Here is a 12340-nt window from a genome sequence, read left to right on the forward strand (position 1 = left end):
ACATCCATTTGGCCGGCGTCCCACACCAGGAAGTAATATGAATTTAAACAGAAATTCACCAAAATACAATTTGAAAACAACTTATATTGAATGCTCACAGGGGTTTATGGTCAACCAGGAGCATTTTAAGAGTAAACTATTATTATCTAATAAACTTATGTTTAACATTTTTATATAGGCTTTTTTGTCTCTAGTATTGTATATGTAACTAGTATTGGCTCCAGTTTGTTTAGAGTCTTTTTTTACTTTGACCCAGTTCAAGAGGAGTGGTCTTCTGTTCAAACCTGTTGGACACTGTAGTTAGATCTTCAATTGAACTTTGTGCTGAGCCAGACTGTGACTTGAAACCTTCTTTCTCTCTAAGTTAAGAAAAAACTTTTAGAAAAACACTATAAAATATCTTTTTGTTAAATGTAGATACATGTCTTCACAAGATATTTCTTCTGAGTGTGATAGTAGAGTGTTTTTTCTGAGGTCAAACCCTCAAACAGAAAATATTTATTCATGTATCACAACATATTTTGTTTTCATTCCTTCAAAATCAAAGAACAAATGTCGCGACGTGTCATTTTGCATCAAAACCACTATAAAAGAGGCAGAAATGCCCATTTCTTTTCTGACAGTAGACAATATACCAGAATGTTTTACAGCCGTCAGAGAATTTGACCAATTTGATTTTGTTCCTCTTTCAGTTTTGTTTTCTCCAAAAACACACTACGGCCAAATGAAACAAGCTCACATCCATTTTTCTGGGCGCATTCCAAAGACCCACAGGGAAAGAAAAGAAATGGCCTCATTAGGAACTAGAACACTTGCAAAATTATTTACATCACTTAATTGAAAAATAACCCCTGAACATCATAAATTATAGATTTAATATGATATCATGGTAATAATGTACAAGCATGTTAGAGAGTGGAATTAAGGCTGATAATCTCGACTCAGTCCTCTAGTTTCCCTTTTTTGGGGCAGATAAAGATCATATATTAATTTCAGCCCCCAGAACTCAGTGATGAAAAGATCCAGATTCACACAAACACAATGTGTTATTTCCTTTTTCATTAATATTGATGCAGTACTGAAATAGAGCCAGTGCTGCATTTAGGTGATAAAACAGAAATATAGATAGAACAAACACAACTAGAGAGTCTTTGTAAACCTTACAATTTATATGCAGTACAACATTTTTTCCTCCATTTCTCCTTTTCAGGAGTCGGTGATGCTGCAGTTTTGTGGCAACAAGCTGGACAAGAAAGACTTTTTTGGGAAATCTGATCCTTTCCTTGTCTTCTACCGCAGCAACGAAGACGGATCGTAAGTTGACGTGCCACATCCCACGTGGTATCTGCGGACATCCATTTTCTCAATTTACAAAAGCAGCTATCTCAGTTTTACGCACAAAAGCGCACACACACAGAATGTAAAGATGCCTGAAATGAATATAGACACTGAGAGTAATTTTTCATGCTCCAAAAAGCTCTCATACACAGGATATAAGGTCTAAACTGCCTATGTGGGGTTACGTAATGCTCGCTGTTGTATACAGTATGTGACTTATGCCATCCAGCCGTCAACCGGAGAAAGCAGCAAAGGGAGGGATGAGCAGAGATAACAGGACAGCGTTGACAAGAGGGAAATAAAGGGAGAAAAAGATGGATAAGATGGAGTTAAGTGAAAACAGTGTGTGAGGGTCACAGTTTCTTTGCCCTGCAGATGCTTTTATTCAAGTCGACTTCAGCATCTCGCACTTAGCACATTCTCTCTTTGTGCAGCTGGGTATTTACTGATGCAGCCTAAATGTTCAGCCCCGGGGCATAACAGCAGCACGCTGCAGCAACAAGGAGCCACACTGGTTACTGTATAAAAAAGAATGGGAAATAAGGTATTTCAGCAGCGGATGAAGTAAATGAAATACTTCTAACGAAACACTCCCCTTTGTTACGAAGAGACGAGGGGCACAAAGGCTTTTGTTTTTACCTTCGAGGTAGATTTGTCATCTGTTAACAATGTTGTGTTGTCTTACAGGTATACCATCTGCCACAAAACAGAGGTGGTGAAGAACAATCTGGATCCAGTGTGGCAGGCTTTTAAAATCCCTGTCAGGGCGCTGTGTAACGGAGACTATGACAGGTACAGTGAGAGAGAAACACTTTACTGACAATGTTCACAGTCAAACTTCTAAATTATTCTTACAAAGGACAGACATAGGAGAACAATATTTTTACAGCAGAGTTTGAAAAGTGCACGAGGATCCAAGTGAAACAGCCGTTTGACTATAATATTTGATATCCACTGCACGTGATGTCACTTTCATTTGCACAAAAGCCGGTGAAATAGATTCACAATCACTTGTGCTTCCTAAATGGACAGATTGCTGTTCCTGAGGTTCTAACCATCTAATGTAGCTCATAGTCCCAATATTACTGTGGCAGAGAGAGCTCAATGCAACTTAACAAAACACATAAAGAGAAAACAACTTCATTTGGCATCACATGCTGCAAGCACAAAGACAAGAGGTCTGTGACATCTGAAGTTAATGAAGTTGGCTACTCATCAGAGGTGTTATGTTTTCATCTGTGTTTTGATTAGTGTGTTTGTTAGCATCATTACACACGAACTACTTACGTATTTCCATGAAACCTGGTGAAAGGATGTGGTATGGGTCAGGGAAGAATTTCATTTTGTTGCAGAAAAGTTTTTATTTTTTTCACTTTCCTTAAAATTGCTTTTGAATTTCTCAAGAAATAATGCAGAGATCTTTATGAAAATGATCAGACATCTGTAGAGTCCAAACATCTATGATGGGGAAATTTTGTGCAAATCCAGGATAATGGTCCAGATTTAGTGAATCAAAAATAAATTTTTAGGAGGTTGATTTGTATTCACAGTATGTCAAAAAGTATTCCTTTAAACTCTATCAGTGAATTGATATTTTGCCTAATTGCCTGCAGTTTGTAAAATAAATTCTGTGTACATGGTATGTTTATCTGATGCAACATATGTCAGTGCAATATGGTGATAAAAGGCAAGGTCATTTTATTTATGAAGCACCTTTCATACACAGAGTAGGTGTCAGAGTTGGTGGAGGTGTGCTGAGTGCCATTCTAGTTTTAACATTGTGATGGCATGATTAAGATTATATCTTAGATACAAATTTCAGCAGGGCTTATACTTTGTTGTGTTATGTGTATTTGCAGAACATGTGTTTTCAAATTGATGATTGTTTTGTTTGCGTGTGTTTATTTAAGCCGATCTCTTAGCCACCACATATTATCCATAAATGTGACAAGCCATTGCCACCGGTTAATTACCTGTTCATGTCATGTTGGATTTAGGTTCTGACATGTTACTATTCATGTGAATACCCAGGTGCAAGTAGGGCCTCTGAGAACACATTGATAGAAAGAAAGCACATTATTACCATGGACACACATGGAAGCCTCTGTCCCTTTCCTCTATGGCAAAATGTGTCTTTTGATATAGTTAAAGTTAATTTAATGAATGTACTCCTATATTGAACCTGCGCAGTACTTTAACCATCACACAACCAGTTCTCAAATGACATAAGCACTCCCAGGTTATAAACACACCTTTGTGACATAGGACCTGTCTCTTCGTTTGGTTTATTGGTGGGTGGCAACCAACGTCAAGGTGCATTACCGCCATCCACTGTGTGGTTCAATATCTCTAGTCATGATACAGATTTAAAAGACTGGCCAGCCGTGGTGGGATGCACTGTCTGAGTGGTTCCTATATATATGTTTATCTTTTTACAATTCTTTTTTTATTCGCCTTCCACCTAGGTATACTGATAAGTAAGTTTAAGAAGAAAAAACATTCTGCGTTACATAGGCTCATCCACTTAGGACCTCAGCCTTCCATGGACCAGTTACCAGCCTTTTATGCAGAAACACTGTAAATCAGTGATGCTAATTGGTTTTTTAATAGGATTTCCCTCTCTCTTCCTCTTTCACTGCAGGAGCATCAAGGTGGAGGTGTATGACTGGGACAGAGATGGAGGGTGAGGGAACAATGCTCTTTCTTTTGTGTTATGAAATGACTTCATTGTATGATATGATGCTCTATCCGTCTGTATCTGTGTAGTTATTATCGTGTCACTGACATCCTGCTGTGAAAGGTATCCCTCATGCATATGCAATAAGGCCCCGTGGCAAAGTAAATGTGTTAATTACCTATGAGATTTATACTGTGGAAACCAGACTATTACCTTTTAATTTTCTACATTAAAAATTAAAGAGACCTTTTCTCCTTAGGAAACTAATAATGTACACCCCCTTGAAAATAAGGACTGCCCTGATAATATAAGTCTCTCAGTTAGAGTGGATACTGTAGAAAGATATCACCACAGAGTCCTACGTGTGACAACTCACCATACTTCTGTAAATACACATTAACTGTTAAAACTGCCTGAGCAGTCCCTCCTGCAGATAACTTCATACAGTCTGCCGGGGATAAATATAGTGCTTATCTTTTGAAGCGAGGGAATTTACACAGTTTGCCCCTTCATTGTTAATTTCCCAGGCAGTTTTTGACATTTCAAGGACATTTCCCCCGAGCTCCCATTAATTCCTGACCATGATTCTAAGTGTACTGATTATCTCCATGAAATTATGAAAAATTAGAAGCAGTGCCCACGCCTCCGGTAACCAAGGAGCTTGCAACACTTAACAGACAATGAAAAAGAAATTAATGAAGTCTGTGATACTTGAGCAAGTCTTTTTAATAAATTTTGATGGGTTCTTAGCATTTTCTGAAGCTGCTTCACTACAGTATTAACATGGGTGGAAATGTGACTGTGTTCGTTTTACAGCCACGACTTTATCGGCGAGTTCAGCACCAGCTACAGAGAAATGTCCAGAAGCCAGTCACAGTTCCACATCTATGAGGTGAGTTTCTTCTCTCTCCCAAACACACACACCTGTACACTCTCACATACTCACTTACTCTTCCATTAATATAAGAATTTCTGTAGACCAGAGGACTAATCCTAAAATTTTGACAAAGCGCCTTTTCTAGCCTTTACGGTACTGGTCTAACAGCCCTGGAAACTCAGACCAATCATCTCACGTCACGCTCAGCTAAACAAAGCTGGTAATTCCAATCAGCATTCTGCCAGTGATTGAGGGAAGACGTCACAGATGAGGAGGAAGAATAGTAGACAGTCACATGCTCTAAATAGAGAAAAGTAGACAATGAAAGCAGTGTTTTCAATCAAGACTAGACTGTCTTAAATTTCCCATTCGTCTGACGGGCAGTTCAAAAACAATATGTCTCATATGTAACGACACTGTGGCGATTGTTAAAAGCAGCAATGCTAAACAAAATTCAACCAATCCTGCCCAGACTTTAAAATCCTGACAAGACAAGCTTGGGCTCACTTCTCTCACTGAACCATACAAGTGGGGGTGGGATACAAGAGGAGCTGTTAAAGCTGTTCAGTTGTTAAGATGTGTGGAAATTGTTAAAAAATTGGTTGAGACTGTTCGAATTGAATATGAATGGACAAAAACAACAACAACCAAACAAGCTCAAAACAGTTTGTATTAAAATGAGTGACAGACTTTGGCAAGCATAAACTCAACTGGCTCCAGAGACACAGGTAGGAATGGGATGAGCCAGATATGGTCACAATTAACTTTGTGTGAGAAGTGAATCTTTGCCAAACCTTTACTTACCGAACAAACAAACCTGGTTGTTACATCTGGATGCAGATATGTTTTTTGAAGCAAATGTTATTTTCAACTTTTGTCTAAATAGGTGTTTATTTCTTATTGTGTGATATTGCTTCTGGAATATTACAAATGCACATTCTTAAATTTCCATTCACACACACACACACACACACACACACACACACACACACACACACACACACACAACAAACATATTAGCAGGCCTGCCTTATTATTTCAGTGAATTCTGTGTTTTCTCTGTTTGGACAAATAAACATCAGCGCTGATCCACTGCTTTACAAACTGGATCTGGTCATTTAAAATGAGAGTCTGTCAATCCCATTCTCATAAACTCAATATCCCAGGAATGCCTTGACAGTGTCGTCATGGCAGAATGTGGCCCTGGAGACACCTACTGTAGCTGAGTTTGAGATTTGAGTGCTTTCAATACTTTCTGTCTGTCTGCCTGTCTGATTTTGTCATAGCATCACAACTGTGAACGATACAGTCATGATACTTTACACTAGATCAAAATGAAACCTAAGTTTGAAGAGTGGTGTGGATGGACCCATGAGCACCGACTTCCCTTTGTAATAATGAAGTAATGAATACTGTGTAATCGAGGGTTGGAATGTCAACATGCTGATAGGCTTGGTAGTTGATGGGCTCCAATTTAATTTGGAGTCCACATTTTCCAGATGCTTCTGCAGGGTGAGCTGGTTTGACCTCATTTGAGAGGGGGTTTTCTCCAGTGGGACACATCACCTCCTCATTCTTATTCAGCAGTTCCTCCTGGTTAATATTGTGATTCACACACACTATATGCACACTGACATGGAGGAGTACACCAGTGATTATATAGTGGCTCTTATGATTAATTAACAAGATTCTTCCCTTCCTTGAAGTGCACTTCACTCACTGGTCCATGAACATCTTCAGCAGTGGTGTCTGAGCAGACCATAAATCACTGACAGGCAGGAGTCAGTAAAGGTGCTTATGAAGTGTGGCTTGAATCAGCTTGTTCTCACTCCCATCTTGTCTCTGCCTTTTTTCTAATCAGCTCTGTGCTGGATTCTCTGCAGTCGGATTATTCCAGTTACCAGGACGCACATTATGAAAGAATAGATTAGTAGTTTAGATATAAATTGTGAAGAGAGAAAATAAATAAATCTAGTCTTCTAATTAATGTGGCGATAAATGTTATCTGCGCCAACTCATTACACGGTATTGACTAAGTGTGTGTTATCTCCACAGGTGCTTAATCCAAAGAAAAAGGGAAAGAAGAAGAAAAAGTACCAAAACTCAGGAACGGTGAGTTTGTTCTCTCTGCTCGCTGATGTTTTTGCACCGTTACACTAATGCTGCACTTACACTTGATGCCTTTTGCAAAGTTTAAAGTGGCTATTCAGAGTTAACGTGACTTCAGATAGAAGACAGTGTCAGGGGAACGAGTTGTATTAGATAAACTTACAAGACTCATAGACATGCATGCGTTTGAGTCTGTGTTGCATATTTTATTTACAATCAGGTCAAGTTTATGTGTTTGTTTGTTTGTTTGTTTGTTCGTTGGTAGAATTAAGAAAAATAATACCCTGATTACCATGCCATTTTGTGGAGGGGTGGGGCATCAGCCAAGGAAGAGCGCATTCAATTTCCACAAATTTAATTCACTTTCTTTAACATTACGTTTTTCAACGTTTTCGTTTTGATTATAGTTTATTGTGAATCATGATGAAAATAATTAGGCATGTTTAGGGGATTGATATTTGTAAGTGTGTGCGATTTGTTGCAGATTCAAAACAAAATCTAGATGAGTGAATTTGAATGTGGTTTCTTGAGTGGCCTGTCGGCCTTGGTGATGGTGCGCTCTACTGAGCGTTATTCTGGGAGTAATTGTGGCTCTGCAGTTTGAGGAACCAGCTGCAATGAAGTGAACGTCATTAAGTTAAAGTTAATTTATTGCTGTAGCCCATTAATACAAGTTTGTAGCCAGTGGCTTTATAGAGAGGAGAGGGGTAGCCTTTTTCACTAATGAACAAGTAGTCAAAGTAAAAAAGACACAGCTAGCTGAAGAAACTTAACAAGGTATCTAACAATCTGAGAATCAGGAGCTACATGTTAAAGTGACTCCTTCTCTTGTGTGGTTGGCAGGTCACCCTCCTGTCCTGCCTGGTGGACACCGAACTCTCCTTCCTGGACTACATCAGAGGCGGGTAAGTTCGCAACAACAGGCATCATGTGATTCTTTAAAGCTTCAGCACCGGCATCACTCTTATCATTGAATCCAGTTGCAGTTAAAATACAGTGTAGACTCAGTTTAGAGAATTACTGCACAGTGTTTATCTCTGAGCTCCAATATTAAGAGCGACTGCTGCCGATAGCCCGCTGCCTAATTGCTCGCTGCTGCATGCTTTGAAACATGCTGTGGTATAATCTAGAGTGATTCAGGATTCCTGGAATGATTGATTTATTTTCTCTTGTAGGACTCAGATTAATTTCACAGTGGCAATTGATTTCACAGCATCAAATGGTAAGTGTGTTTAAGCTTTGCTCTTATCAGTGTAATTCATTAAGTGTGTCCAACAACTCAAACTTCGGATCTTGATGTGATGTGAGCTCTTGACTCATTACTTATGAGTCCATTTTCATTGACTTATTCTTATGACACTTTGCTTTTTTATTAGAAAGACAAAAAGGGCAAAGCAGCAAAAGGTTGGACAATTATTTGAACATCATATATAGATTTAAACTTCATGGCTAAGTTTGATCAGATTTATTGACCACAGTTTGTACACTATGTGCCTCAGTGTTTATAATTGCAATTCAGACAGTAGTTTGCAGCTGCTTCACGGTTGCTAGTAGCATTTATGCTCAATATTAAACCAATTTGTTCTCATTAATAATTAAGACCCAAAACATGGAAAAAATAGGGCTCAGATTTAAAAATAACGTACTTATCCTCCAAGCATATATACACAATACTTCTGTTTTTTGTTTTAGTGATGGGTAAAATTCTCCAGTTTCTCATTTTTTATTTAAACTACTAACACAAGTTGTGTCATTTCATAACATTGCACAAAGAGGTCACTACAGTTTATATAATTAAGGATAAGGCCAGAAAAAGACCAAAACCAACATCCTTCCATATGCTTTACCATTATGGAGGTTGGGATCCAATTGCCCCATTGCTGTAGTTTATTTACACTTCCACATAGACCGTCCTGCTACCATAAACACCAATTAGCACACCAAAAGTGTGTAAATCTGCTGCTGAAAATAGACCCCAACATAAGCTTTTTACTGTTCCCCTGTTTCAGTGAAGCATGCTTAAAACTTTTATGAAATTAATAAGCCCTAGAAAATATATATTTATGACCAATTTAAAATCTCTACATCATCTAATAAACAGAATAGACTCTGGGCTGAGTGCCTCAGTGGGAGTATATGGGAAGTGGGAACATATTTAATGATGAACTAAAACATTGTACATTTTGATTTTGACATAATGTTTGATGGCAATAACAAAAAAACCTACAACACCAGACTTTTCTTTGAATGTCATTATCCATTGTGTTCCCAGTTTTTTAGGTGTACTTTCATGCATTTATTTGATCTGTTCTCCATCTGTTTTGGTGAGAAAAATAAAGGAAAGACTATTGAAGCTGAAATTTTAATTTTCATAAAAAATGTTTTATGCCTTTGTTGTATTTGAAATCATCAAAAGCAGTTTCTCACCTTATGGACAGGAAAACCTTTTTCTGCAAAAATAAAAATAAAAATAAAAATCGATAGCTCTGCATTATTTCTGTGTAATCACACTGATTTCATTTCATTCATGAGCAGTAGAGAGAAGATCCTGAAAGGTCAGCAGATCACTGGAGCAGCACCATCCCATTAGTGTGGTAGTTTAATTGCAACAGCGGCTACATAATGTAAAACTGTGGCTCCTCACTCCAACCACTGAGGATTAAGGCAACCACTGAGGTTATTTCTGCCTCCAGTGCAGCTGTGCCACAGGGAAATAATTGTGTTACTCAAACTCTGGTCGGCTTTTTAACCTCTTTCCACCCCCTGCTCTCCTTTTTATTTTAATATGACTCACAGCCCCAGAGGGGAGCTGGCAAAATTACAGATTGATGCTGAGGTGTGTTGTATTGTGTTTAATCATTTGGGTCCCAGGCAACCCGTCCCAGCCCACCTCACTCCATTACATGAGCCCGTACCAGCTGAACAACTACGCCATGGCGCTGCGGGCGGTCGGAGAGATCATCCAGGACTACGACAGTGACAAGATGTTTCCTGCACTGGGCTTTGGTGCCAAGCTTCCACCAGACGGACGGGTCTCACATGAGTTTGCCCTGGTGAGGAAACAGCTTTATTTCATCATTTGCTTCATCCAAACATCCAGCCTTCCAATCTGTCATCCATTTATTCGTCCATCTTTTTATTTAAGGTACATATGAACACTGTTAAAAAACACTTTCATTCATTTGAGTATCCATCTCCCTTTTACAAAACATACAAAAATTATAATTTATTTTTCATTTATGTAATTTACACATAATTACCATCACCAAATAAAGCCAAACATTAGAGAACTCTACCTCCTCATTAGTTTTTACATTGAGAGCCTCTTGGTCAGTTTAGCAGAAAGTTGCTGGTTCGATTTACAACATGAAAATATTTTTCCTTCATGGCACAAAACAAGAAGGCAGCATTGTGTTTCTTGTGCAAACAAAGATGACAACTTTCTCAAAGGGATGAATAATGGAGGTAATAGAATACAAATTAAAGCAAAATTGCCAGTGGCAATTCTGGGTTGAAGTCTTTTCGCAGTCATCAGAAAAATGAAAGCTGCGTTTTGTAAGATGCTGGCTTATGCGGAGCCTATGGTGATGAGTTACTCTGTGTAATAGTAATAATGATAATAATAACATCTAGTGTGGCAGCATTGGGGTACAGTTGTTAACACTGTCGCCTCACAGCAAGAAGGTTCATGCTTTGAATCCAAGCTTGACCGAGGTCTTTACTCCCACAGTCCCATGACATGCAGATTTCAGTTATCTGAGACTTTAAACTATCCATAGGTTTGAATGTGAGCGTGAATGGTTCTGTGTCTCTGTATGCTGGCCCTGTAATATATTGGCTAACTGTCCAGGGTTGGCTCCTGTTCCCCCCACAACCCTCAAAAACATTTAAAAAATATGAATAATAATAAAATCTGTCCTTTGAGGCTTGAACTGTAACATGTTCAAATATTTAAGCTTTGTGATGTTACCATGCTAATAAACACTAAACACAAAGTAAAATGAGGCTTTTACAGGTATTTGGTCCTAAACCAAAGAACTGGAAAAATGATTGAATTGAATGATTCATTTAGTTGATGTGGAGTTATTTGATAATGGATACAGGGAAAAATCAACAGTGTTGTTTTTTTGTTTGTGTTGGTTTTATCCTCTGGGAAACATGAACATTTTGGAAATGTAGGTTTGTATTGTGGGGGCATCAAAGATAATGTTTTATTTGATATATATTCATCACAAATGACAGATTCCGTGCACATCGTTGTTCTCTGTATCGCTCGGTTGGATGGACTTCAATACAAACAAGAAGAGACATCTCATGTTGTTCATCTATAAAGCTCTGCTGTTAAAACTTCCAAACTACCCAACCTCTCTTATCTCATTTAAAACCAGTACATACAGCACACGATCAAGTAACCACTTAGCCTCAGACATCCCTCATGTACGCACCGATCTTGGCAGAACTGGTTTCAGTTACTATGCACCTTTTAAATTGAATGAGTTACAAACTTCCTTCTTGTGTTCCCCTTGGGGATTTTATATTTTTAATATGTGATGTTTTTTATGAATCTTGGATGTTTTTTATTGTGTAATGAAGCAGGACGGCTCATGTTAAAAGTTGTTCTTAACATTAAGATAAGAACATGGCAGAAGACAATACATTTTTTTATATCTTTCATGCCCATCAGAGTGAGAGCCCAGATAACACAAAGTTTTACTCTAACGATGTAAAAACTCAGTAAGTAAAACTGAAAAACACACAGCCTGCAACAAACCTTGTTTGTCTCATACACACAGGACCAATTACAGGCAACAGTCTATTGGTGGGTGGTGGATGCTGTTGTCCAAAAACAGGAATACAATCCGCCAACCAGCCTGCACACACTGCTGATGAAAGCCAAATGAGCTGTTTAGTTTATGGCTGTAAACAAGTCATTTTAGCCGTCGCAACACTTCACATCTATTTATTCATTTTTGCTCTAAGCTGCCAGTGAAAGCTCTTCTGGAGTGACAATTTGTGGTTTCTTCTTGAATATGTGAGTGTTGTTTTGCAGCTCAGACATATGAAAATCATCCACTTGTCCCCATTAAGCATTAATAATCTGTGGTATCCGAGTCTGCATTTTCAGCATTCAACTTGTACCTCTTTAAACTACTAGTGTTCAACCAGCTGAATACCCCTTACTTCAACACTTTAATCTACTGTAGCCTAAAAAGACAACAATTCTTAATTTCAGTTGATCGTACGCTCATGAAAACACAACTGTGAATATTATTTGTAACTTCTGCCAATACATCCCTCAAAAGTCTACCCACTGGTCCTTTTTCATTCTCTCATCCTCC

General features: G+C 38.3%; 1 protein-coding gene across 1 annotated transcript in view; it reads left to right on the forward strand.

Annotated features, from left to right (window-relative positions):
* The window catches only part of LOC117763549 (copine-8-like), a 62411-nt gene that overhangs the window by 40570 nt on the left and 9501 nt on the right, over positions 1 to 12340 (forward strand). Inside the window, exons 8-15 of the mRNA XM_034588757.1 lie at positions 1211 to 1314; positions 2026 to 2130; positions 3980 to 4021; positions 4832 to 4907; positions 6948 to 7004; positions 7845 to 7906; positions 8177 to 8223; positions 9873 to 10054. Coding sequence (XP_034444648.1) covers positions 1211 to 1314; positions 2026 to 2130; positions 3980 to 4021; positions 4832 to 4907; positions 6948 to 7004; positions 7845 to 7906; positions 8177 to 8223; positions 9873 to 10054 — 675 coding nt within the window. The remainder of the gene's footprint in view (positions 1 to 1210; positions 1315 to 2025; positions 2131 to 3979; positions 4022 to 4831; positions 4908 to 6947; positions 7005 to 7844; positions 7907 to 8176; positions 8224 to 9872; positions 10055 to 12340) is intronic.

This window comes from Hippoglossus hippoglossus, chromosome 6, assembly GCF_009819705.1.
Source record: "Hippoglossus hippoglossus isolate fHipHip1 chromosome 6, fHipHip1.pri, whole genome shotgun sequence".
Classification (NCBI taxonomy): Eukaryota; Metazoa; Chordata; class Actinopteri; order Pleuronectiformes; family Pleuronectidae; genus Hippoglossus; species Hippoglossus hippoglossus.